This window comes from Homarus americanus, unplaced genomic scaffold (genome assembly GCF_018991925.1).
Source record: "Homarus americanus isolate GMGI-L3 unplaced genomic scaffold, GMGI_Hamer_2.0 scaffold51859, whole genome shotgun sequence".
In the NCBI taxonomy this organism is placed as follows: Eukaryota; Metazoa; Arthropoda; class Malacostraca; order Decapoda; family Nephropidae; genus Homarus; species Homarus americanus.
In genome coordinates, this window is record NW_024711292.1 from 5,246,037 (window position 1) to 5,272,883 (window position 26,847).

General features: G+C 44.1%; 2 protein-coding genes and 1 non-coding gene across 3 annotated transcripts in view; all 3 read right to left on the minus strand.

Moving 5' to 3' along the window:
• Positions 1 to 949: 949 nt before the first annotated feature.
• On the minus strand, positions 950 to 5,280 carry LOC121857889. The gene is made up of 2 exons (XM_042354132.1): positions 5,210 to 5,280; positions 950 to 3,182 (listed from the first exon to the last, which is right to left on the minus strand). The coding sequence occupies exon 2, from the start codon at positions 3,173 to 3,175 to the stop codon at positions 1,829 to 1,831; it is 1,347 nt and encodes a 448-aa protein (XP_042210066.1). The 5' UTR covers positions 3,176 to 3,182; positions 5,210 to 5,280; the 3' UTR covers positions 950 to 1,828.
• Positions 5,281 to 5,663: 383 nt separating this feature from the next.
• Positions 5,664 to 5,735, minus strand: Trnaq-cug. The gene has a single exon. It is a non-coding gene; the product is annotated as a tRNA-Gln (tRNA).
• A 10,702-nt stretch (positions 5,736 to 16,437) lies between these two features.
• Positions 16,438 to 26,847, minus strand: part of LOC121865601 — an 11,248-nt gene continuing 838 nt past the window's right edge. Inside the window, exons 2-4 of the mRNA XM_042365148.1 lie at positions 19,092 to 19,511; positions 18,062 to 18,255; positions 16,438 to 16,474 (exon numbers count right to left, since the gene is read on the minus strand). Of these exons, the coding sequence (XP_042221082.1) occupies positions 16,438 to 16,474; positions 18,062 to 18,255; positions 19,092 to 19,511 (651 nt within the window). The remainder of the gene's footprint in view (positions 16,475 to 18,061; positions 18,256 to 19,091; positions 19,512 to 26,847) is intronic.

Here is a 26,847-nt window from a genome sequence, read left to right on the forward strand (position 1 = left end):
TGACTATGCAAGAAAAATACTCTGGCATCCACAGCTCCTGCAACTCCAGGCTCCAAGTGTTGTGACTGGCTGTGTTGATCGTGTATTGTTCGTGACCAAAAGTATTAATAATAGATGACATCTAAAGTAATAATAATATTAATACAGGGTGAGCCAAAAGTCACTGTGCACCTACCGTAGACGATGAGTATATTCAGTCTCTGTACATTAATACAAATACATTTCCCATACTCACCTATGTTACAACAAATGTTGGTAATGGCACCCACGTGCCTATAGACACGCATCTACACTCCTTATCTTGTTTGCAAAGACTCGACAATTCATTCGGAGAGATGTTCCTGGTGAAATTTGCGATGACTTCCTTCAGCTCAGGGAGTGTGAGGATTGTCTTTGTAAACTGTGCTTTTCATTGCTCGCCACATAATAATAGGGGGGTGTAAGATCTGGCGGCCGTGGTGGCCAAATGCCCTTTGAAATTATTCTGTCCCCGAACACATCGCGCAGTAGCTTCATGGAGACACGAGCTGTGTGTGTGTGCAGTATATCACCGTCCTGTTGGAAGTAGCCGCAGGTATTTCGTCCTCATTTGAATGTCCAATGAAAGAGCAAAGAATTAGTTTATAATAACGATCCGAGTTGATTGTGTCACTGAACAATATACTCATCGTCTACGGTAGGTGTGCACAGTGACTCTTGGCTCACCCTCTATAATAAAGCAAAATTAAAAGGATTAGTAAGAGAAACCCAGTAATAGACCCCATGTCCACCCCCCAGCCCACCCCCCAGCCCACCCCTTTATCACCCCAAGTAAGTAACAGTTGTTTAGGTTTCAGCAGGAGGAGGGAAGGACATTGCTGGGACTTGAACATCCAGGCGTGACGGGCGTAGTACATCTTGACAGAAGAGGGCAACGCCCCCTCCGCGTCCATGTGAACGAAGGTGATGAAAGAGTTGATAACCCTCAATGTGGCAAGTTTCACGTGTGTGTGTGTTTGTGTGTGTGTTTGTGTGTGAGATCGTGTAATCATTTAGATGGAGAGTTTATTGATGTACCTTGTTAAGTTTGTACACAATGGTCGCTTTTATAAGTTTAGATAACAGCAGTGATAAAAGCAGAAAGGTACATTATCCTAACTTCTTAATAGTATTGTTGTATAGTGTATGCTTACGTGCTGGAAGACCTAAAGTGTATATCCCCCCTCACTAATATGTGATAGACATGGTAATGTTTGCCTCTCAAAATTTGGTTTAGGTTATATACTTAAAAAATATTCTCTTCGATAAGTTTGGGCGGTTCCGTTGATGATGATGATGATGGTGTTTGTAATGAGAAAAAAAACAAACAAACAGTATTAAAGTAAAACCATCAAAGATCAATAATTGGGTCAGTAATAAACATGACAATAACAAGAGCATTAATGACAGCAGCCACAGTAAGAACAAGGTGGTTATACTTTTTGGTCAATAACAATACGCAATTTTAAGAAACTGAGAAAACACTCGAATCACTGCGTATCACGAACGTTTGATCTTTGGCTAGTCCCCCAGCTCAGCGAAGAAGCAGCTGAGACTAAACTGTTCTATCTTCCAGTACAGTTCACTGATGGCTCTGTGAGTGTCGCCTTCTGAACCCACAGTGAATACGTCTGTTAAGAGTGTGTGAGAGTTAAACTTAAAGTCCGTGGAGAAAGGTAGCCCAAGTTTATTGAGAGCCTGGATTACTGGGGGTCTTTTGGCGTCGGATTGCGTAACCAAGACTATGATTTTTTCTTTCCCTTCGTCTGTGAGGAGCGAGTACAGGTGCTTGTAGACGGATTTGTAAGACTCAGAGTTTTTCGATTCTGGCTGGTGCTACGAAGCCTATAACGTCAAAATGGTGAAATCCGCAGGTCTGTCTTAACAGTGTCGTCAAGCGGGTCATTATGTTCTTGTTGTGAGCATGTTCCTCTGAGCTCCCCAGGCCCGGCGTGTCCACGATGATGAGGTTGTGGCGGTCGTAGGGTCTCGGCAGGAGGTTGAAGGTGTAAGCCGTTGTGAATTTAGTTTTCTTTAAATTTAGGGTCTTATGAAGGCGGTGCAGCGGATCGCCATTAGCGAGTAAGCGGAAGTTGTCTTGGAATTTGACGGCGAAGATGTGGTTGATCATGGCCGTAGCGAGGGTCGTTTTTCCCGAGGTTTTGTCCCCCACCAAAACGAGGATTTTAGTTGGTTTGTCGTTGGCATCTCCCAGTGTGAGCTTCTTTATTCTTAGTGTTTCATCCTGGTGCTCCACTTTCATCAACAGCTGACGAAGATCCAGTCCATCGACGTGTCCAACAACTTCCGTGAACTGATGAATCACTCGTAATCTCGATATGTCGGAAATATCCACACTTCCTGCTTCCAGTCGCCTCACGAGTGACAGGCTCAAGGGTGAAGCCTCTTTTAGTTCCTGAAAGAAATCGCTAACGCCGTGGTAGTCGAAGTGGTGGAAGATTTGAAGTAAGAAGTACTCTTCTGGGCTGACATTTCCGGCGTCTGTCTCCCCGTTGTCAAAGATAAACAAATTGCTGTAATCGATGTTAGATTTTTTGAGCGAGTTGAGAAGAGTCATATAAGACGTGGAGTCTGACACAAGTATCTGCATGATACCTTCAAGTCCATCAAAGGAAAGACTGAGTAGCTCATAGGTGTTGATGAGTGGACGAAGAACATCCTGAGACGAAGGAGTAACCAGACTGACGCTATCAATCATAGTCGTTCCAAATTCTTGTTGAAGGAACCCCTCCAGGTCCTGCAGGATCCTCACGTCCCTCTCTGTGTCAGTAGGGGAACCTAAAGGGGGTACGTCAACCAGAACTAGGTTGAAGGGCAGGGCCATATCCCCCGATTGATTGAATATGTATACATAGATAGTGTTTGGATCGTCATTGAAGATGTGATTATTCACCAGAATGAGACGATGGGTGTCGGTCACCGCGACGTCGAAGATGTAGTTCACAAAGGAATCCTTAAGAGTGCCTTTACTCTCCAAATCATCGCCGAAGAGAAGAACCACTTTGTTCAGGCCGTCGTTTGAACTGCCAAAGGTTTGTTTACATACAGGGTCTCCAGCTGATGATGTTGACGTCATCTTGAGCGGGAGGAGGGTGAGGCCACCCTCGGTGAAGCCGTGACCAGGCAGACGCACCATGACTCACCTGAGGACAGACAAAGGATAAGATAAAACACATGTACTGTACCTCCCCCTCTACAAATACGAAGTAGTGAGAGAGTTGATTAAGTGATTGTTCTCCCACCTGAGTGTCGGGAGGACATCTATGATTTTTTCGTAACTGTTGCCAATATTACTTTCCTCCCTCCTTTAATTTAACACTTATATCAACTTTGTTTTAAATACTGTCATCGAACTGGTATCCGTTCATCTTACACATCACTAATATAAATTTCCTCTTAATGACCATAATGGCAGTAAAATACCAATTTCAGTGAATATGGAAGGTAGAGATACTACGTACTGCATGTGGTGTCCATTAACTTATCAAATTCTTTAACATGACGACTCTCCAGAAGAGAAATTATATAGAGGGACTCCTGCACCTGACAACACCTCTCGTGATATCGTGGCGTCTAAATACATTGGAAACTTAACGGAGTAACCGCAAAATATTTTTATAAACCTTCTGATACACAGTCGTTAGCGCTATATGTATCTTGACTTATCTAAGTAAATATTACTGCAATGAACGTTACTACTTCGTCTTAATGACGTAAAGTGTATTGACCTGCATGCGAAAGGAAAAGTGTTCCAAACTTTGTTTAAGCCTCCAGATGCCACACGAAGCGCGTATACCAAGGATTATTTCCAAAGGAAAGTATTTCATGGTTACTCCATTTGTTTATTCTTTTGTTTAATGCTTTCTTGTGCAGAGATATCTCGGACACTTCGGCATATACATACAGTACACCGACAAATGTGTGTGTAACCCGGATCGGTGCTGTACAGTTGCCTCCAGATGAACGTATCACAGATCGGGTACGAGCCCCCAGCTTGGAGTATGAGATGTGGCAGTGCAGCGCCTAATCATGGCTGAATGCATGGGAGTAAACCAGTGCGATAACCCTGTTTGCGGTAGATACAAACAATAACGGAGGTAAAAAGATAAACGAGTCCTGTAATACGTGTTATGCAGCATTGTGTGTAGCCGACAAACAGGATAATCCAAAGTTTTACGCCCATGACTACCGCGCTGCGTGCCACACACTGCCAGGCCGTGGTACGATCATGTGGAGGCAACTGTACCACGGGTCGGTGATGTACCCCAAGTGGTGCGCGTAACACATGCTACCACGGGGGTATGACAAATATAAAACGTTGGTTTTGCCCACCCCCCCCCCCCCTCCCCCGCCGCGTGTGTTGCGACCATCTTGGTACATCACCGACCTGGGGGGGACCCGTACATCACCGACCCGGTACATCACCGACCGGGTACATCACCGACATCACCGGGGTACATCAATGACCGGGGTACATCACCGAGGTACATCACCGACCCGGGGTACATCACCGACCGTACATCACCGACCCGGGGTACATCACCGACCCGGGGTACATCACCGACCCGACATCGGGGTACATCAATCATCCCGGGACCCGTACATCACCGACCCGGGGTACATCACCGACCCGGGGTACATCACCGACCCGGGGTACATCACCGACCAAACGCTTTGGCAAATTTTATCTCATATTTTGTTAATGATTGGATGGGGTGGGATGGAGGCAGTTATTACATTGAATGTACCACTAGTTTGCTCTGTTTTTGGGATTTACGGGAAGTTTAGCGAGGTTTGGGTCTCATTTTGGTGAATTGGGAGTGATGCCATCTTTCTCTGACACCTTCGTTCACGTGACATCACCTCTTCTATTTTCTTACGGGGGTGATAGAGGTTATGTATACATCTATGGTCACGGTCATCGTTAACTCAGGGGCAGACGAAGGGATGCTGGCTACGTTTGTTGAAAGGTGGAATATCGTTTAGTCATTGCCAGGCACAAAAAAGTTGTGCATATGGAAGTGTACCAACGTGCTGTGCCTGATGCAGTTCACTAATACTTAAAGAGCGAAGTTTGTTTTGACAGTTATAGCAGCTGTCTGTTATTTAGTTATTAACTTATTTGATCGACTGTATCTTTTACAGTTTAGACAATATAATTAACACTTACCTGAGGTGTGAGTGTCTAGCTGCGGTGGAAGAAGTGCCTAAATGCCAGTTATAGTGCCACATACTAGCTTTCATACAAACACTCGTACACCTCCCCGCCTGCTGATACGGTGTAGTCACCTGATAGTGGGAGATAACATATTGATTGTACCACCTTCTGTGTTTGCTGGTCCACACCTGTTATTTGTTTTTTTGCGCTTCATATTTGTAATTCGCTTATTTTCAAAGGTTCAAGTGGTAGCCTCTTTGGTCCGCACCCTTTCATAATCCACACCCGTATTTCGCGGTTCTGGTTTTAGTACAGGAAGAAACGGTAGTACCCAGAGATAACCTACCATATTCAGTAAAGGTTATGCAGGATATCACCATTCTCGCATCCTACTCGGGAAGTGAACTCGGAACGAATTAATTGAGAGGTAAGATCACGACCACCTGAGGCACAAAAATGCATTCCAAGGTCCCACCGAGACTCGAACTCGGATTGTTGGATTCAGAGTCCAAAGTGCTAACCATTACACCATGGGACCCGGTTACTACACTTGGGGTTTTAATTACCTTTATGCTATTAATTATTCCAGGGTATATGACTAATTATTAGACATGAACTTAATTAGTATTTCACGCTGTTAGTAAGTATTCAACATTAAGTAAATTAGGATACTCCTTGATGTTACTCATTGTTCCACGTCTAGTCAATGATTTCATACGACTCTTAAGTATTGGGTTCTGAGCCGACCAATACTCATTATTAGTAATTAGTTTGTGCTTAGTCATTAAATTGTAAAAAAAACAAAACAATTATATTCAGTTATTTAATAAAGGTTTAACCTTCTCGAATCTCCCCCATAAACTTATATTAGTGATATTTATCTTGTGTTTGTCTTCCTTTCTTTATTTTATTATCTTGTCTCTGTCATCTTTTATCATGATGTCTCTATCCTCCATTGTTCCAATTATCACTTAATATTTTTTGGCCTTACCGTGGTCAGCTCTAGGTTCGTCTTTCCCCACTGACTGGTGGATATATTTTCTGCGTAAGGGAGTTTTTTTTCTTTAAATAAATATCACTGTATACGCTGTCGGGCGTACGGTCAGGCCCCGCGCTGGCGCAGCTTGTCTATGGTTGAAGTTTAACCAACAAGCCTCTCCCCCTTTCTCTTTCTCTGGTTGATAACACGAGTCACATTTAGCGGGTGGTGTGAGGTGTTGGTTGGGAGAGAGCGTAGATGGAGGTCACACGGGCTGACCACCATCCTCGGGGTCAGGGTCAAGGACATCCGGTTACCCCATTGTCTCCTCCAGCTTCTCCCTCTCTTATAAGGTGTTAAGGACATGGAGGCCGACAGGTTCACGTGTGTGTGTGTGTGTGTGTGTGTGTGTGTGTGTGTGTGTGTGTGTGTGTGTGTACCGAGCTACAATCACTCTTACTTTGTTTTCCTGCTAATGAATGGAAAACGTATTTTTTTTTTAGTATGTTAGGGTACAGGTGTGCATGGCAACACCTGATTTGGGTGAGGGGCGGCGAGGGAGGTAATTAAGCCATGTAGAAACCTCCGAGCCTTGTTACTATAATAATCATAAGTTTAGTAATGATTTAATAATAATGATTGTCTAGTAATACTGTAAGAACAACTAAATGTAATAATAATAATAATAATAATAATAATAATAAAGATGAAAATTATAACAGGTCTATTGCAGTTATACCTCTATATATGGGAGAAATTGCCGTCTACATCAATGAGTCAGACGAATAATATTTAAGAAGTTACTATGGCAACCACCCAGCAGTAAATGACGCTTGCTTTGACTGACATTTACACACGTTTTCCTTCAGGTTGTCCTCAACACTCACACACGTGTTGTTTTGGTCGTCTTTAAGGGTAAACGTGTCATATATTTCCTAGCTAGCTTGTTATGCCCCAGCGTCGTACAGTAGTCGTCATCGTAATTGGCGTACATAAACGTTAACTTATGTAGCTACCAGTTTGATTTGAATTATATGCTGCTAACTCATGAAGCAACTCATTAAATACTTCATTATGCAGTTGATCTACTTGTAAGTCTAATTATATAACCTTGTACTGTTTTGCGTCATCCTAGATCTTGTTTACCAATGCATTTTTTTGCAGTCTTAGGTGACATTCAAATTCCTTACAGAGGCATTTCATGTAAATATGATTGGTAATGATGTGTTGTTAATTTGTTTTTGTGGGAGTGAGGGTGGTGTTGGTATGTGGGGTGCAGCAGGAGTAAGGCTGTAGGGGCGACAATACAGTAGGTCTACAGTATTTGGTTTTCTCCTGATTTCGACTTTTCTCCGATAAGCATCTCATCTTCGGCCTGAGGCTGGGAAAACCTTCAGTGCTGTAATAATAATAATAATAATAATAACAATAACAATAATAATAATAATAATAATAATAATAATAATAATAATAATAATAATAATAATAATAATTAACTGTTTATTGAAAGAGCATAGCAACCGGAAAGCTGAAAATATACAGTTACATAATTGGGAAATGGGTAACCTGATTGGCAAATAATATACAAGTAACATATGTGATACAAATATGGTACATAATTACTAGGTGGGGAGAAGGTTATACTGCAGGGCATTTCAACATAGTGACAGTGCAAAGAGGTAAGATTGACCGGGATTGAATACACTGATTGATTACGAGTTGTTGATAATTTCTACAACAGTTGGGACTGGGTTGTTCTTATAGCGATCAGTACGTGCTCGTATGGGCAATTCGCAGACGAGGGATCTCGGGTGGAAGTAGGAGCCGGTGTCGAGGATGGTGCAGAAACTTCACACCAAATTTGCCGATGAGGTCATGGTGATGGCCAGAGAGAGCCGAGAGGGTCAGTGTGTTGAGCGCTTCTTGATGTGGATTATTCTCTCCTTTTGAAAAGGAGAGAATAATCTTGCATGCCCTCTTTTGCACTTTTTCTAGGTGTTTACGTTGTGTGGTATTTAGGGAGGAAGACCAGGCAGAGGAGGCATAGGTGAGCTTGGGAAGTATGAATGTTGAATAAACTGAGGAGCTCGGGCGCAGGAACTCCAAGGGACTTAAGTCGGCGGAGGAGGTGGAGACGAAAACTGGAAGACAACTTTACTGACGTGTGTTTTCCAATTTAGTTTATCTATAGTGTGTGTGTGTCGTCAATACTGCAGTCTGTAGCGGCGTACCTAAATGGAGTGTTGGTGTCCCTCCCTATTTTGAGAGCAGGAAAATAGTTAATTTGTTTGTAACTATGTGATTGTTCTGCATTTGGCTATGCGTCTGTATGCTGGCTTGCGTTTGGCAAGCAGAGGGAGATCTGATTCACCGTAATTTACTCATTATTTTCCCTCAATATGAGGAGGGAGTGACACCCATGATGATGTTAGTACATCTTTTTCTCTTGTTAAAACACACACTCATCCCTGTAGGGTTGTTTAGTGGTACTGGTGGTACACTTCGATGCTTGTGTGTGTATTGGTGGTGGATGTAGGGCCTTTACCTCCAAAATAATCGTGGTTTCAATAATCCACTCTAACCCTATTTCAAGCGACTGTGGCTGAAGTCCGATCCATCCACAGTTTAGTGTGTAGAGTTGGTTCAGAAATCAAAGAAGCAAGAGAAGCAGTTTGACAAGTAAGAGTCTTAGTTTGAAGTTCAGAGATGCTGTGACCCTTGCTTGGCTGTGACAGCAAGTCAACAATCCTTGGGGTTGTAGACTGTGTCAGGAGTGTGGGCAGGTGTCGCATGGTAGACTGTGTCAGGAGAGAGAGAGAGAGTGTGTGTGAGTGTGTGTACTGCTGAGGGAAGTAAGATGGTGGGCAGATTGTGGGGTGTTATCCTTGACTAGTAATGACAGCAGACAGACGGATGAGTGATAATATCTCTAGTACTGCATTATATTATTTGGTACCATGTTCCATCACAACATAATTTGTGTATGACTGATTGCGTTTGGACTTGCAGATTGCTTGCTGGTTTTGCAGTTATCTGACTCTGGCTTGTTTACTGTCAGGTTCAATCAACTGACCCTACTTTGTTTACTGTCAGGTTCAATCAACTGATCTTACTTTGTTAATCTTCTTACCTATCAGCTGATCGATCCTGTCTCACTTGACCTAAATTAAGAAAAGTTCAAAGTTGTGTTAAATAACATTAGAGTGCTGTGCTGAGCTGGGAGTTGCACAGGTCTGCAGTGAATATATTTTGCCACTGTTTAATTATCCAGCCGAGTATCAACAATTGGTCAACACTGAGCAGCCAACTGGCGTTACAACATTAAAGAGACTAATATCTTCCCGCAGCCTCGCCAGGTGAGCTTGTACAAATATCCATAACATGTTTTCAACAACTCCTGACATTTGGTAACTGCTGAATAATAATTGTATTAGTACAAGCCAACACTGTGTCACTCGTTTAGTTGTGCTTGCCATCCTTGTTGACTTATTTCCTGAACTATTTCATCTCGATTACCCAAATAGACTGAGGGCGTTAGGAGTAATAACTCTTTAGACAAAACACAGCACAGTATGGTGAATTTCAGAGACATTGATAATCTTGAAAGGGATGGAAAATGTTAATCCGGGCCAATTTTTCGTGACGCACCGCCAACGCCAGATGACACAACTTAAAGCTCGTTAAGGTGTCATGCAGGACGAATGGTAGCAAATACTTCTTAACACAGAATGGTAAATTTATGGAACAATCTGTCAACTCAAGCCATGGAAGCCAGAACGGTGTTGGGCTTGAAATAGTCCTGGACAAGCCTATCAAGAACAGCGGCCTCCTTCCCTTGGCAAAGCTACCTCTCGTTGAGATAACTATTAGGTAAATTTAATATGTAATGTCATCTTGCTGCCTTCCCACGAGAAACTTGGAACCGTCTTTTTTAATAGTTACATCACGTAAGTCTGTCTGGTCACTAAGCTGTTATTTACAGTGTATATTTTTTTAATAGTATTACATTCGGAGTCTGGCATAACCGTATTACAAAGGAATTTTTCGTCCCACAGAACAAAAGAAACACGTGTGTGTGTGTGTGTGTAATTGTGTAAAGAATATAGAACGCACAACTTAGTAGACTGGAAACACTACCTAGGTATAAAAATTACTAATACTTGCCAACAGGTCCATCTATGACTATAATTAATGAGGTAAAGGAGACCAAGGTCTGGTTAGAAAGGCGAGTGAGGGAGGGAGGGAGGGAGGGAAGGAGGGAGGAAGGGGCTAAGAATTGGGAACGAGAGGAGGAGGAGGAAGTGAAAGAGGGAGGTCGATGGTAACAGGGTAGAGAAAGGATAGAAAGGGTGGAAGTGGGATAGTAAGGGAGGGAGGTAGGGACGAGGAGGAGGTGGTGGTGGGAAGGGGGTTAGTGATAGTAGAGGGAGGAAGAGAGAGAACGGAAAGTACCAATTTTTTTCCCCAGCCTATGTCAAGGTAAGTCCGAGGCGCCTTCACCCGACCATGGCGGTGACGGTAGACGCGTGAGGGTGTGTAGGGGTGTACTGTAAATTAAGACTATCTATCGGAGTGTATTCTATATTGGGTATACCCGGTGTGTACTGTTTATATTATGAAAGGAAATAGCTGTGTCTCAGGTAGATTATAACCTAGTGGAAATATAGAGGATTAACAGTAATATAATGATTATGACCATTGGATTTCATTGTAAACTAAAATAATTGTCTAGTATCAATATGTACTGAGCAGCTCTTAATGAGGGATGTGTTTCTTAGTGAATGGTTTTATGAGTGCTCGTGTGTTCCTGTTGTTCTTACCCCCTTTGGTGTGGTTTTATCTTACTGTTTTGTTCTCGAGATTTTGGTTTATCGTGTCACTCAGCTTTATATATTCATAATCGTCGTTTTTTCTGAATATTGAAAATTTGCAAATATTTTTTTTTATGTATTGTGAAAGGGGGTCATAGTGTTATCTCTGTTCGTCCATTGGCCCTTATGTTTGTCCGTCAGTCATTAAGTTTGATATTTGTTCTGCAGCTACGTGTCATGGTTAGCTAATAGGTCGAATTCGGTAATCAGCCTTTGCTAGCGTTTGTCCGAGTTATATTTCCTGGTCTATTCTGATAATTTGACGGCGGGATTTACGTCATCTTTCTCTGGCTGTCAAGTTTTTATCTATCAAGGTGTTTGTATATTTTTTTTTAATTTACTGTTTTTTTAATCGTAACTGAAGTATTTTTACCAGTTTAGCCACCAGGAAGCTCTTGTTCGTCCTCAATTAAACCACATTATCGGAGTCTGTTTACACTCCGGTCTCACATAAAACACGTTAACAACACCTTATCAAGAGATAGTTTGATTACTCCGATCTAAAGCGAACTAAAGGAGTAATTATTCCCCAGTTGTATTTTCCCATCAAGACGCGACAACTGTGAGCCCTTGACCTCACCTGTGATGTATTGCCTCACAACTACGGGTTCAAGGTTCATATCAATCCCTTGTTGTCCAAGTATGTACACCTGTTTACATATTCCCAGATATAAAGATTTTGATTCACTACTAAGAAAAATATAAAATATAAGGTAATGTAAGTTTATCAGTGGAAATGCTAAGAAATCATTTAACATCCTCAGTCACCGTTATTTTATCTTAGCGTTGAGAAGAAATGATAAATAAATGTTATGTTATATATATATATATATATATATATATATATATATATATATATATATATATATATATATATATATATATATATAAACTCTATCTCTGTATTAAGAACCATTGGTCCTTTTAAGCTAAACAGTTACCAGTTTATCCAAGGCAACACTAGGAATTTGCCAAACACCATAAAATATCACTGGCATACCAACGACAATACTAAAAAAATCTCTACAACTAAAACTAAATACCATGTTACCACAGATACTGATAAAAACACAAATTGCACCTTAACTAAATACCATTCGATACGAGACATAAAAAACAGCGTTGCGTCATGACTAAATACCGATTAATCCGAGACCACTACAGTCACCACAACACCACCATTAACCTCACTAATTTCATTCATCACCAGCAAACTTGAATTCAATCTTAACTTTAGACTACTTTAACCCTGGGAAGAGGAGGGGAGTGGATTGGGGGTGTGGGATACGGTGTAGGGGGATGAGAGTGTTGGGAGGGGTTAGGGGAAATGGGAGTACGCGTTCTTCGTCGACCAAGGAGAATCGCCCTATCGCCTCTCTCCTACCATTGGTTGGTATTTTTAAGTGGTTGTTATTGCTTAAATAGAGGGAGTTAATCTCTCGCGAGACGTCTGGGGATTGGGTCTTATATTCCCCGTTAGGTACACCTGGAAAAATGCCTGTGTCACTAGATACCTGTCTGAGTCATTAGACGCTTAGGGTGTTTCATTTCTTCTCCATAAAATAATTGTCATGTCTCCTAAGAGATGGCTGAGGTTTCCTCTCGTTAGATAAAGGGGTCTCTCATGTCTCTGTTGATGCCTATACTATATCCCCCAATCTCTTGCCAGGTGCAGTCTTTTTAATTCTGCCATTGACACAAGACCATATATTTAATGATAATTCAACGGATCTGGAGTCTTTTAAATCTCATACTTTTGAGAGATGTTCATATCTCTCTCGACGCCCTGGTCTCTTAACAAGAGTGGACGTCCTGAGAGACAGTAAACAAACAAGGCCGACCACGTGTGTTTTTGTTTACCCAATATTAAAGTGTAAACCCAAACAGGATGCTCAGTAGGTGCTCCTGGTTGAGATGACCTTACACGGTAAATTAAAAGATGCTGGTTGATGTGTACAGTATACCTGATGTTGATGTATTAATGAGTTTCAACAATTAAAGCCTTTCAGTGTCTATAGAAGTTAGTTCATACATTAGGTATCAACAATGAAGAATAAAGAGACAAATTTATCATCCTGGTACATCACTTAACATTCGTTCAGGACGTAGACTATTATGGAATGTCCCGGATTATTGGCGTCATAACCCTGGCAGATGAAGCACTAAAAACTAACTAAACCCAGAGTATAGTGTTTGATAACCTTGGTAGTTGAAGCACCTACGAACAACATAAAACCGACAGATTTTATTTTTCTTCTCAATTGTAGAAACCAGGAAGTAGATGAAATGTGAAAATAACAATAATAAATGAATAAGTTAAAGATAACAGCAAAAACATAATATAATCTCTGTTGTATTGTAAAAACTCATAATTATTCATATTAAATATTTACAGTTTCTTGTTCATAAACAGGAGACATTTGATCGCCTCCATAAAGGTGTACAGAGTGAGTTGATTACCGCGGTGAAAATAGACTTGGGGTTTTCCTTGTGCTAGAGTTTAATCCTTGGAGTACGGTGCCAACCCCATGAGTACGATGCCAACCCCATGAGTACGATGCCAACCCCATGAGTACGATGCCAACCCCATGAGTACGATGCCAACCCCATGATTACGAAGGCAGCCCCTAGAGTACGATGCCAACCCCATGATTACGAGACCAACCCCTTGAGTAAGGTGACTTAACCCCTTGAGTTCGTTGACTTAACCCCTTGAGTTCGTTGACTTAACCCCTTGAGTACGATGCTAACCCCCTTGAGTGCGATGCCAACCCCCTGAGTGCGATGCCAACCCCCTGAGTGCGATGCCAACCCCCTGAGTGCGATGCCAACCCCCTGAGTGCGATGCCAACCCTGAGTGCGATGCCAACCCCTGAGTGATGCCAACCCCCTGAGTGCGATGCCAACCCCTGAGTGCGATGCCAACCCTGAGTGCGATGCCAACCCCTGAGTGCGATGCCAACCCTGAGTGCGATGCCAACCCCCTGAGTGCGATGCCAACCCCCGGAGTGATGCCAACCCCTGAGTGCGATGCCAACCCCTGAGTGCGATGCCAACCCCTGAGGCGATGCCAACCCCTGAGTGATGCCAACCCCTGAGTGCGATGCCAACCCTGAGTGCGATGCCAACCCCTGAGTGCGATGCCAACCCCTGAGGCGATGTAACCCCTGAGTGCGATGCCAACCCCTGGAGGCGATGCCAACCCCTGAGTGCGATGCTAACCCCTGAGTGCGATGCCAACCCCTGAGTGCGGATGCCAACCCCTGAGTGATGCCAACCCCTGAGTGCGATGCTAACCCCTGAGTGCGATGCCAACCCTGAGTGCGATGCTAACCCCTGAGTGCGATGCCAACCCCTGAGTGCGATGCCAACCCTGAGGCGATGCCAACCCCTGAGTGCGATGCTAACCCCTGAGTGCGATGCTAACCCCTGAGTGCGATGCCAACCCCTGAGTGCGATGCCAACCCCTGAGTGCGATGCCAACCCCTGAGTGCGATGCCAACCCCTGAGTGCGATGCCAACCCCTGAGTGATGCCAACCCCTGAGTGATGCCAACCCCTGAGTGCGATGCCAACCCCTGAGTGCGATGCCAACCCCTGAGTGCGATGCCAACCCCTGAGGCGATGCCAACCCCTGAGTGCGATGCCAACCCCTGAGTGCGATGCCAACCCCCTGAGTGCGATGCCACCCCCTGAGTGCGATGCCAACCCTGAGTGCGATGCCAACCCCTGAGTGCGCGATGCCAACCCCTGAGTGCGATGCCAACCCTGGAGTGCGATGCCAACCCTGAGTGCGATGCCAACCCCTGAGTGCGATGCCAACCCCTGAGTGCGATGCCAACCCCTGAGTGATGCCAACTGAGTGCGATGCCAACCCCTGAGTGCGATGCCAACCCCGAGTGCGATGCCAACCCCCGAGTGCGATGCCAACCCCGAGTGCGATGCCAACCCCCGAGTGCGATGCCAACCCCGGTGCGATGCCAACCCCCGAGGGATGCCAACCCTGAGTGCGATGCCAACCCCGAGTGATGCCAACCCCCGAGTGCGATGCCAACCCCCGAGTGCGATGCCAACCCCTGGAGGTGATGCCAACCCCGAGTGCGATGCCAACCCCGAGTGGATGCCAACCCCCGAGTGCGATGCCAACCCCGAGTGCGATGCCAACCCCCGAGTGCGATGCAACCCCCGAGTGCTGATGCCAACCCCCGAGTGCGATGAACCCCCGAGCGGGCAACCCGAGTATGAACCGGACGAGTGGTGCCAACCCCGAGTGCGTGGGCGCAACCCCCGAGTGCGGTGGCAACCCCGAGTACGGTGGCAACCCCGAGTACGGTGGTAACCTCGAGTATGGTGGCAACCCCTCGAGTACGGTGGCAACCTCGAGTACGGTGGCAACCGGTGGTAACCCTCGAGTAGGGTGGCAACCTCTATGGGTGCCAACCCCTCGAGTTTGATAACTAACCCTCGAGTGCGATACTCAACCCTATGAGTGCGATATCAACCCTTGAGTGCGATACCAAACTTTGGGCACGAAACCAACCCTTGGGTGCACGAAACCAACCCTTGAATACGATACCAACCCTCGAGTACGATGCCAACCCTCGAGTACGATGCCAACCCTCGAGTACGGTGACTTACTCCCTTGAGAACGTTGTCTTCAACCCTTGAGTACGGTGACTTAACCCTGAGTACGGTGACTTAACCTCGAGTACGGGTGACTTAACCTCGAGTACGGTGACTTAACCCCTCGGAGTACGGTGACTTAACCCTCGAGTACGGTGACTTAACCTCGAGTACGGTGACTTAACCCTCGAGTACGGTGATCTTAACCTCGAGTACGGTGACTTAACCTCGAGTACGGTGACTTAACCCTCGAGTACGGTGACTTAACCCTCGAGTACGGTGACAACCCTGAGTACGGTGACTTAACCCTTGAGTCGGTGACTTAACCCTCGAGTACGGTGTGACTTAACCTCGAGTACGGTGACTTAACCCTTGAGGGAATAAATCATATAGTATTAAGGAATTATCATGGTAATCACAGGGTTAAGTTATCGTTATCGACCCACGGGGGAGTCTCTCAGCTGAATAAAATCGTCTGGCGTTGAGAGACAAAGGAGATATAGTTATTGGTTCAGGTGATAGTGCTACAACTTCATCAACCTGTACTGAAACTCTTAATTGTTAGGTGGTCGACAGCTCAACTCATCTGTGTGGTGAAGATGAGTGTAGGAGTGTGTGAAAGAGCTTTTTACACTACATGCTCAGTGGGTTTATTCATTACATTCAGGGTGATGGTCATATACTCAAAGGTTTAATTTCACATTTTATTAAGCACGCCCCCTCCCAAAAAAGTGACTGACAGAAACTTACAAAAACTAAAATATTCGTTTACAAAGATGACATTGAATTTAGCGCGTACATAATTCTGTAAAATGCCAATTAAGTATTACATTTAGTATTGGTTGTAATACATTCTGGTTATCACTATGAACATTAGAATAACTAAGACACGTGAATGGATCATATGAAGACTCACCTATATTAATGTGTGTCCTTTCTCAGGGTGAAATTCTCTCGGCATCTTAACATCCATGGCTGAATGTACACGTTGTTCATGAGATGAGTAGTAATATTACTTCATTTGTGTCTTCTTCAAGGCCTGGACAAGACACCAAGGCTCCAGAGAAACACGTGGATGTCTTAGGCAATACTGAAGCTGTTGTTACTTTACGGGTGAAATTAGCATACTGTAAGATGCTGTAGTGTTGTACCTCCGTTTGTAAAAAAAAAAATAATTTAATAATTACAAAAATATTAATGATGATGATGATGATTGTTTCTATATATGCTATACGCACTTGGGAGATATTATGAAACAGGTACACCTTCACTCGTCTTCACAGGTGACAATATATAATTAACTCAGCCTTACCTGTCTCTATTCTGCACTTAAGAAGCTCGATGATCCATGACTCGGGCCAAGGGTGTGTGTGTGTGTGTGTGTGTGTGTGTGTGTGAGTTTGTGTGTGTGTGTGTGTGTGTGTGTGTGTGTGTGTGTGTGTAGGTGTGTGTGTGCAGATACATACACACACAGGCAGGTACACTTGACTGATATATACAACACACTTGGGTGTAGCCACATAGAGTACCTGTAGATAGTCAGGGGATACGTGTCTGACTCATTCCCTGTCACCTTCCTTTAACACTAGACGTACAAACACCAATGCAGGTCGGTATCCCCTTCCTTCCTTCCTTCCTTCCTTCCTTCCTCTCATTCTTCCTTCCTTCCTTCCTTCCTTCCTTCCTTCCTTCCTTCCTTCCTTCCTCCTCCCTCCCTCCCTCCCTCCCTCTCTATTCTTTTCCTCTTCTCATTCTTCCCTCTTCGTGCAACAACTTGTGTATAGGGAGGGGAGGGGCCCTCTTGTTTTTGTTTACTGTGTCCTGTAGACTCTTCCTCATTCTTGAAGCTCGGTTGCATTGGAGGCAGAGGAGAGCAGGAACTGTCCATCCCCAACGTCAACAACACGGTGATCACTGGTGTGTCTCACGTCGACACCAGTGCCCCATACCTCTCTTCAACCACTACCAGTATATAATATACCACTACCACCACCACATCCACAAAAACGACGACCACCAGTACAGATCACCATATTCACCACAACCCGCCCCACACCGCCGCCGCCCACCACCCACACCACATCCCACCCACCGCCACATAATTGCACTCTACCTTTACTACCACCTTTAACACCAGACCAGGCCAGGTTGATCCCGCACCAGCAGCGACACACAGAGACAAAGGACACTCATTTATCAGGGGAGGCAGGGAAAGAAGTGGTCAGAGCAATTCGGCACTATGACTGTCAACCGCCGCCCCCACTACCTGCACACCTGGGCGTAACTACCTTCCTGACACCACCTGGACATGTCTTTTTAACATGTTAATTTATCATTCTATATCAACCTGAATTTATCTGCCTCTCTTAGCACCACTTGGGCGTATATTTACTTGTTCAACACCACCTGGGCGTATGTGTACTTGTTCAACACCATCTGGGCGTATGTGTACTTGTTCAACACCATCTGGGCGTATGTGTACTTGTTTAACACCACCTGGGCGTATGTGTACTTGTTCAACACCATCTGGGCGAATATGTACTTGTTTAACACCATCTGGGCGTATGTGTACTTGTTTAACACCACCTGGGCGAATATGTACTTGTTTAACACCACCTAGGCGAATATGTACTTGTTTAACACCACCTGGGCGAATATGTACTTGTTTAACACCACCTGGGAGTATATGTACTTGTTTAACACCACCTGGGCGAATATGTACTTGTTTATCACCACCTGGGCGAATATGTACTTGTTTATCACCACCTGGGCGAATATGTACTTGTTTAACACCTCACCTGGGCGTATATTTATTTTAATTCAACACCATCTGGGCGTATGTGTACTTTGCTTTAACAATTACCTGGGCGTAAAAGTGTACTTGTTTAACACCACCCAAGGAATATGTGTACTTGCTTTTTTAACACCACCCGCGAATAATATACTTGTTTAATACCACCTGGGAGAGTATGTACTTGCTTAACACCACCTGGGCGAATATGTACTCTGTTTTTATCACCACCTGCTGGAATATACTTGTTTAAACAATTCTTCCTGAGAGAGGTACTGTTTAACACCACCTGCGAATATAAAATTTGTTTAACACCACCCAAGGCATATGTAATTGTTTAACACCACCTGGGCGTATATGTACTTGTTTAACACCACCTGGGAGTATATGTACCTGTTTAACACCACTTTGGGCGAATATGTACTTGTTTAACACGACCTGGGCATATATGTACTCTGTTTAACAATCACCTGGGCGCATATGTACTTTGTTTAACACCGCCTGGGCGTATATGTACTTGCTTAACACCACCTGGGATTATATGTACTTGTTTAACACCACCCAAGGAATATCAATATGTACTTGTTTAACACCCTCACCTGGGCGAATATGTACTTTGCTTAACAATTACCTGGGCGTATATGTACTTGTTTAACACCACCTGGGCGTATATGTACTTGTTTAACACCACCTGGGCGTATATGTACTTGTTTAACACCACCTGGGAATATATGTACTTGTTTAACACCACCTGGGCGTATATGTACTTGTTTAACACCACCTGGGCGTATATGTACTTGTTTAACACCACCTGGGCGTATATGTACTTGTTTAACACCACCTGGGCGTATATGTACTTGTTTAACACCACCTTGGCGTATATGTACTTGTTTAACACCACCTGGGCGAATATGTACTTGTTTAACACCACCTGGGCGTATATGTGCTTGTTTAACACCACCTGGGCGAATATGTACTTGTTTAACACCACCTGGGCGAATATGTACTTGTTTAACACCACCTGGGCGTATATGTACTTGTTTAACACCACCTAAGGATATGCATTTGCTTATCACCACACCCAAGGAATATGTACTTGTTTATCACCACCTAAGGAAATATGTACTTGTTTAACACCAATTCAAGTAATTATGTACTTGTTTAACACCACCTGGGCGTATATGTGCTTGTTTAACACCACCTGGGCGAATATGTACTTGTTTAACACCACCTGGGCGAATATGTACTTGTTTAACACCACCTGGGCGTATATGTACTTGTTTAACACCACCTGGGCGTATTGATCTTTCATATACCTCATGGACTTTATCAGCTACTTGTTTTGCTCTGTTTTATTCTGGACAACAATTTTGTATATCTGTAAAATCTCCAGCACTTCGTCTGGTTCGAGTTGATGCCGTAGACTTAATCTTCGTGCGTCTGTAACCACTATATTGTACAGGGCGGCAAGTGAAGAGTCTCAGCATGGTGTAGATATTGTCCTTGGTTCTTGCCTTATCGTCGGGTGTTGTTTTTGTGCAATGAATTACAACAGCGTATAAGGTCGTTCTTTGTGTTGGGTTACTGCTGGTATGTGGCTGTACCAGCTAAGGTTATAAAACATGTATGCGTGTGTCTGTTGACTAAGATTATTATTAATTTTCTCAAGATTATAGTGTATTTAGTGATGATGATGCTATTGGCATATACTGTTTGATTTTGAGGATGAAACTAGTTCTTGAAAAAACAAAACGCGTAAAGAGTGTTGTTCTGTCAGATCCTCTTGAGAGACTCAGCTCTGTGTCTATTGATTAACTCGTGTGTTTACCGAAACTCTCCAGGAAAATTCTTCAGGATAAAAAAGAAACGGGGGTGATGGATATTGTCATTAAACTCTTGTATTTGATGTTGTACATTTATATAGGTTAATGAGGAGCTTGTGTAAATTTTACGTCAAGAAGAGTGTGTTATCGTCCGCCGTGAGTAGGTCCCTGTATGTTAAGTGTTGCCATGAGTTTACAGTTTTACTTATTTACATTTTCATACTTAACATCTAATCATTCTAATGTGTTTGTGACGTAGAAGGTGCTATTTAATCCCTTCTGTCAGTTAGTTATTGGGGACGAAGTATATGATTTTTGAGGCAAACTAATTTTCACACTGGAACTTGGTACCGGATCTGAATTTTCAAGACAAAACTGTAAGTTGGTCATATTAAGGTAGGTTTTGTTTGGAGAAAGTTGAGTTAAGTAAGGTTATGATAGAAGTTGGTTAAGTTTGGGGTAGGTTAGGTTATTTTACGTTGTATAATGGTAGGAAAAGATGCAGGATAGGTTTTTTTCTGCTAGATTTTGGGTCTGGATTTAGTGAGCCTCTATGATTTCTTTTCAATTAAGGTATTGACACTGAGGGTAACTAAGAATTTCTCTGCCAAACTATTTTGCTCCTCCGTACACAACCGACTCCTGTATATCAATAGCTTGTGTACTCGATGATCTGCTTCACATTGTAGAAAACTTGTTACCCCACGTAAGCTCATTCACAAGCACTTTCCGTCCCCGCAGTACGACGCCTGTGCCGACGCCTCTGTCAACGTCACCTCATATTCCGGCTGTCCTTGAAGACTTGCATCACGTGTACCGATACTGACACAGTTTACTGGGAAGGGAGGTTTAATGCCAAGGGAAAACTGTTCTGATAACAGGAAAACGGAGACAAGAACTAGGAGTAGCTACGGTATGATTAATAACAGGATTTGATTCGACAACAGAACTCTCTGATGAAGAAACATGAGGAGACTTCAGGTGGATTAACAGGATAAGACGTCGAGGCAATAACAGGGTGATAACAACAGAAGCTGGGTTAACGGAAAGGAAACTTAGCTGTTAAAATGTCAGCAACAGTCTAGAACGCCAACAGTAAGAACGCCATCGTGATTTAAGAACAACAAAACACTAGCAGTAAAAGTCAGAGTCAACAGTAACAAAAGCAATAACAGCCGCGGTGGTGGCGGCCAACAGCAGTGGGCGACGTCCACTTGTCTGACAACTTTCACCGCGCTCCACCAAGGTCGCTATCTGTACCACCTGTGTTCCGACCTCAGCAATGATAATCCTCGCTCCTCCTCCGTCTTGCCTCACCCCTATACTCGTACATCCTGACTCATTACTCATCCTGACTCACTCTCATTCTTTTTTTCTTTATTCTTAGTATTCCCTCTTCACTCCTTCCTCACATTACTCCAAACCCATTTTTCCTAACTCTTAATCAGCCACATTCACATTCTTCACTCCCCTTACGTAGTTTAAGCTCTCCAGTCATTTACCACAACATAAGTAAAAAAAAGATTTATCCTCATTATTTTTAAGTTTACTTCTACTCTATTATTAAGTTACATACAAACTTACCAGGTAGAGTACATAAAAACTTTTCGGTAGACTCTGGTACAATTTGCTTTGACGTGATATCAATTGTTATTAAAAGATTTTAAATGTCAAACTGTGAATCATCAGTCCCATCAGCTTTGCATCGTTGAATATGGATCGCCTGTATCAACGTGGCCAAGGTCGTAGTAGATGAAGGTCCGTCCGTTCCCCCGTTTAGGCATCCTGTGAACGTGATAACTTGAAAAGAGAGAGAAGTACTTTGATGAAACTTGCCTCTTATGTTTGTCTGAGTTCTGGCCCGTATTGTCTCCATGGCAACAAGGGAAGATGTTGAGACTTGTGGTCAACTTGCTATATATAGAAGCTACCTGAGAGTCGTATATCATTAACACTGTCTCGTCTGTTTATTGTAATTTACACAACCTTGCTAGCTGTACTGGTTAATTAAGCCAGAGTCCTAATCGGCCCCCAACAGAATATTATTATTAGGATTGGGGATTAGGCTTAATGAATCCTAGGTCGTAATAGGCTCCAATCCTAATGGTGAGGTTGAGTCGATTGAATGCCTACGTGACCTGTGTAGTGTATAGATAAACGACCTATTAAACTCCTCGTTATTGTTTACTCATGTTACAGGTTCGTGGACACTTATTCACACTGGCTCTTTTATTCGCCTTTAATCCAATCTTATCTTAATGGTTTTATTTTTGTTTACTCTTGCCTTACCTTGCCTTCCCTCACCTTACCTTGCCTCACCTTACCTTGCCTCACCTTACCTTCCCTCACCTTGCCTCACCTTACCTTCCCTCACCTTACCTTGCCTCACCTTACCTTCCCTCACCTTGCCTCACCTTACCTTCCCTCACCTTACCTTGCCTCACCTTACCTTCCCTCACCTTGCCTTACCTTGCCACCTTACCTTACCTGCCTCACCTTGCCTTGCCTCACCTTACCTCACCTTACCTCACCTTACTTCACCTTGCCTCACCTAACCTTGCCTCACCTTGCCTCACCTTACCTTACTTCACCTTCCCTCACCTTGCCTCACCTCACCTTACTTCACCTTGTCTCGTACGATCTGTCACTTTCACTCTTTCGGACTTGCTCCTCCCTTAATGACCTCCCTCTCGCTATTTCAATCTCACTGACTTTTGACTTTTGTTAACCCTTCCTCATTCTTTCTCTTTCAGTCTTCCTTTCTCACATATAATTCACTTGCTCATTTTTCTCCACCTCGTAACTTTCAATGACACACACACACACACCAAGAAAACAATACAAGATAAATATCCTCTATTACAACATAATCTTAATTTGTTCTATACTACTACTACTCGCCGAAGCTAGGATTGTATTAGTCTTAGCGTAGATGAAATTATTAAGCAAGGCAGAAATTTCGTCACGACAGGTTTTGCTAGTTTGACCTCTGGTTCCATACCCGCCATAGAAAGCGTGTTTCAAGGTTGGCGGGTGGGCTCTAACGGAAAGCAAATATAACTAGATTAAATTGCAGAAAATATTGTCAAAAATTTATCATATAGTCTCATATTTAGTACCTGGATAAATTACACTGGTAATTTTTTAGGCCATCTTGACTCATATTTATTTTTTTAGTACTTTCGTGGGTCTTATTTGCTTATTGTCATTCTGATATTTATTAATTTTTTGTCATAAGTGGGTCGTGTTTTCATATATATTGGTAGATTTAACCAATTTGGTTCTGTATTTTTCGATTTAAATTTGAGTACACCGTAAAAAAAAGTGACGATTCAAGACAAGAGGTAAAACTGGAGAAACTGTGTGTGTGTGTGTGTGTGTGTGTGTGTGTGTGTGTGTGTGTGTGTGTGTGTGTGTGTGTGTACCCCTACGCGTGTCTGGTGTGTTAGGAGCCAACGAGGTTTATTATTGATAGACTAAACACCTTTAACTCTGGTATTAATAAGACCAGGTATATACATCATTAATTAAGCTCAGGTATATACATTTTTATGCTCAGATATTGTTGATATCTGAGCATAAGAGTATATACCTGAGCTAAATTAAGGATGTATATACCTTAATTAAGCTCAGGTATATACACTTTTATGCTCAGGTAATATGCACTTTTAAGGTTAGGACGCTTATGATCAGGTATTTATATTTAAGCTCTGGTATACAGGATAAATATGCTTTTAAGCTCGGATATATACAGTACACTTAACCTCAGGTATATACACTTGACCTCGGGTATATACACTTAACCTCAGGTATATACACTTAACCTCAGGTATATACACATAACCTCAGGTATATACACATAACCGCAGGTATATACACTTAACCTCAGGTATATACACTTAACCTCAGGTATATACACTTAACCTCAGGTATATACACTTAAGCTCAGGTATATACACTTAAGCTCGGTCTGTTTTAGAGTACCGACTTTTTGGCTGAGGTGAAGATAAACTCATTTGGAAGCGTATTTTTTACCCCGTAATCCTGCTCATGCGAAGAAGTCAGGCTTGTGTCTTCAATGGGAGCGATTATTCGTGGTTGACCTTTATATTGCTGGAGTGCAGGTCTTCAGGTCGTGGTAACATGGGGCTGGTAGGATGGTTCGTCGGGGTTGGTAGGATGGTTCGTAGGGGTTGGTAGGATGGTTCGTCGGGGTTGGTAGAATGGTTCGTAGGGGTTGGTAGGTTGGTTCGTCGGGGTTGGTAGGTTGGTTCGTCGGGGTTGGAAGGTTGGTTCGTCGGGGTTGGTAGGTTGGTTCGTCGGGGTTGGTAGGTTGGTTCGTCGGGGTTGGTAGGATGGTTCGTCGGGGTTGGTAGGTTGGTTGGTAGGGATTGGTAAGATGGTGGGTAAGGGATGGTACGATGGTGATAGGGGCTGGTAGGATGGTGGTAGACAGTCATGGTGGTTGGCAGGATGGCAGGGTGTTGATGTATGATGTTAACTGCTGGCAGGTGTTGTCAGGGGCTGGCGAAGAGGTGGCAGGGTGGCTGGTTTGAGAAATTAACCTACCTGATGCTAAAAGGTCAAGAACCATAGGTAGGTAGAAGGTCTCAATGATAGAAAACCATACTTTACTATCACCCAATGTTATCTAACACCCCGTCAAGTGGACCCAGTGACTTGACGTAGAGATTAGGCCGGGCTTGACGGGGGTGAGGTGGTAGAGGGATTGGATAAAAGTTCAGACGTTCATTACATAGTAAAGTTCAAGGTTTTTTTTTTCTTTTCTCTACATAGGTGAAGTTCAAACGTTCTCAGCCTCGCTTAAATAATCTGTTCTACGCATTGATTACTCAAAGACTTCTCACAACAGAGAGCAACCAAGCCATGTAGAGATGTGGACGCCCTTTTTTATTTATTATTTTTATTTTTAAAACTGGGATGGTGTAAGTACAGGTACAGTTACATAAATACAAATTCAGTTGCAGGTTTACGTGCACGCATTACCAGTTACAGTACAGGTACCCAACTACAAATACAGAACGTTTCAGGTACTGTACTGTGCTGTAAAGGTATCGGTAGAAAAATAAAAGTTAATTACAATAATTAGTAAATTTGCAGTTATAAAAGTACACACCAGAGTACAGTTAAAATTACAGGTGCTGTACATGTTTAAACCCAAAATACAAACGAGTACAAGTAAAGTTTCGGACACGGTGCTAATACAAGTACAAATACAGATACCGGTACAGATACATTTAAAGGTAACAGTACAATTGCAGGTAGATACAGGTACAAATACACCTAAGTCTAATATTAGGGTGGGAGAGGGAGGGAAGGAGGCAGGGAGCAGCTAAGTTGCCTTGCTCTTCCGTGGTAATGTTCTGACGGACCACTGGGCAGACTCTCACACACTTGGTCTTCCTATACACACACATCCCGAAGGGGCACCGCCACTTACTTCCTGGTGCATGTAATCACTACTCCAGGATGTGTGTTGTAAAGAGTGGCAGGGTAGTGGTAGACGGTGATAGGGTAGTGGTAGATGGTGATGTGGTAGTGTGGGGCGGGGTAGTGGTAGAAGTTGGCAGGGTAGTGGTAAAGGCTGGCAGGGTAGTGGTAGAGGCTGGCAGGGTAGTGGTAGAGGTTGGCAGGGTAGTGGTAGAGGGTGGCAGGGTAGAGGTTGGCAGGGTAATGTCCGCGGTGGATGTTTTTCTCAAGCAGAGCGGTGTTGGTAGTTAACAGTAAGTGGTTAACGTTGATGTTACGTATGTGCAGTATATATTATCCTTGGGGAGTAATGTCAGGTATTTAAATGACTCCGTTTTTTACTGATGGCAGTAAAACGAGAGAGAGAGAGAGAGAGGGAGGGGAGAGAGAGAGAGAGATTTTTTTCTCAATAACATCTTTAAAAGCAATAAAGGCAACTAAATATGTAACAATTCGAACATCCTCGCCCTCCATTCCTCTGTCCCTCCCCCATCACCCGCCCTCTATCCCCCGCTCCCCATTCCCGCCCTTTCTACCCCACCTCCCTCCCCCCCATTCCCCCGCCCTCTCCCCCATTCCCCGCCCCTCTCCCCCCCATTCCCCGCCCCTCTCCCCATTCCTCCGCCCCCCATTCCCCCGCTCCCTCCCCCCATTCCCCGGCCCTCTCACCCCCCATTCCCCGCCCTTCACCCCCATTCCCCGGCCCTCTCTTCATCCCCCGCCCTCTCACCCCCATACCCCCGCCCTCTCACCCCCATACCCCCGCCCCCTTCCCATTCCCCGCCCCTCTTCCCCATTCCCCTCTTCCCCCCATTCTCCCGGCCCCTCTCCCCCATACCCCCGCCCCCTCTCCCCCCATTCCCCGCCCCTCTCCCCCATACCCCCGCCCTCACCCCCATACTCCCCGCCCCTCTCACCCCATACCCCCGCCCCTCTCACCCCATACCCCGCCCTTCACTCCATACCCTGCCCTTCTCCCCATTCCCCTGCCCTCTTCCCCCCATTCCCCGCTCCTCTCCCCCCCCATTCCCCGCTCCCCATTCCCCGGCCCCTCTCACCCCCATACCCCCGCCC

What these genes read in the sequence shown, in the direction of transcription:
- LOC121857889 (XM_042354132.1), bottom strand. Translation starts at nt 3,175, where the DNA reads ATGGTGCGTCTGCCTGGTCACGGCTTCACCGAGGGTGGCCTCACCCTC.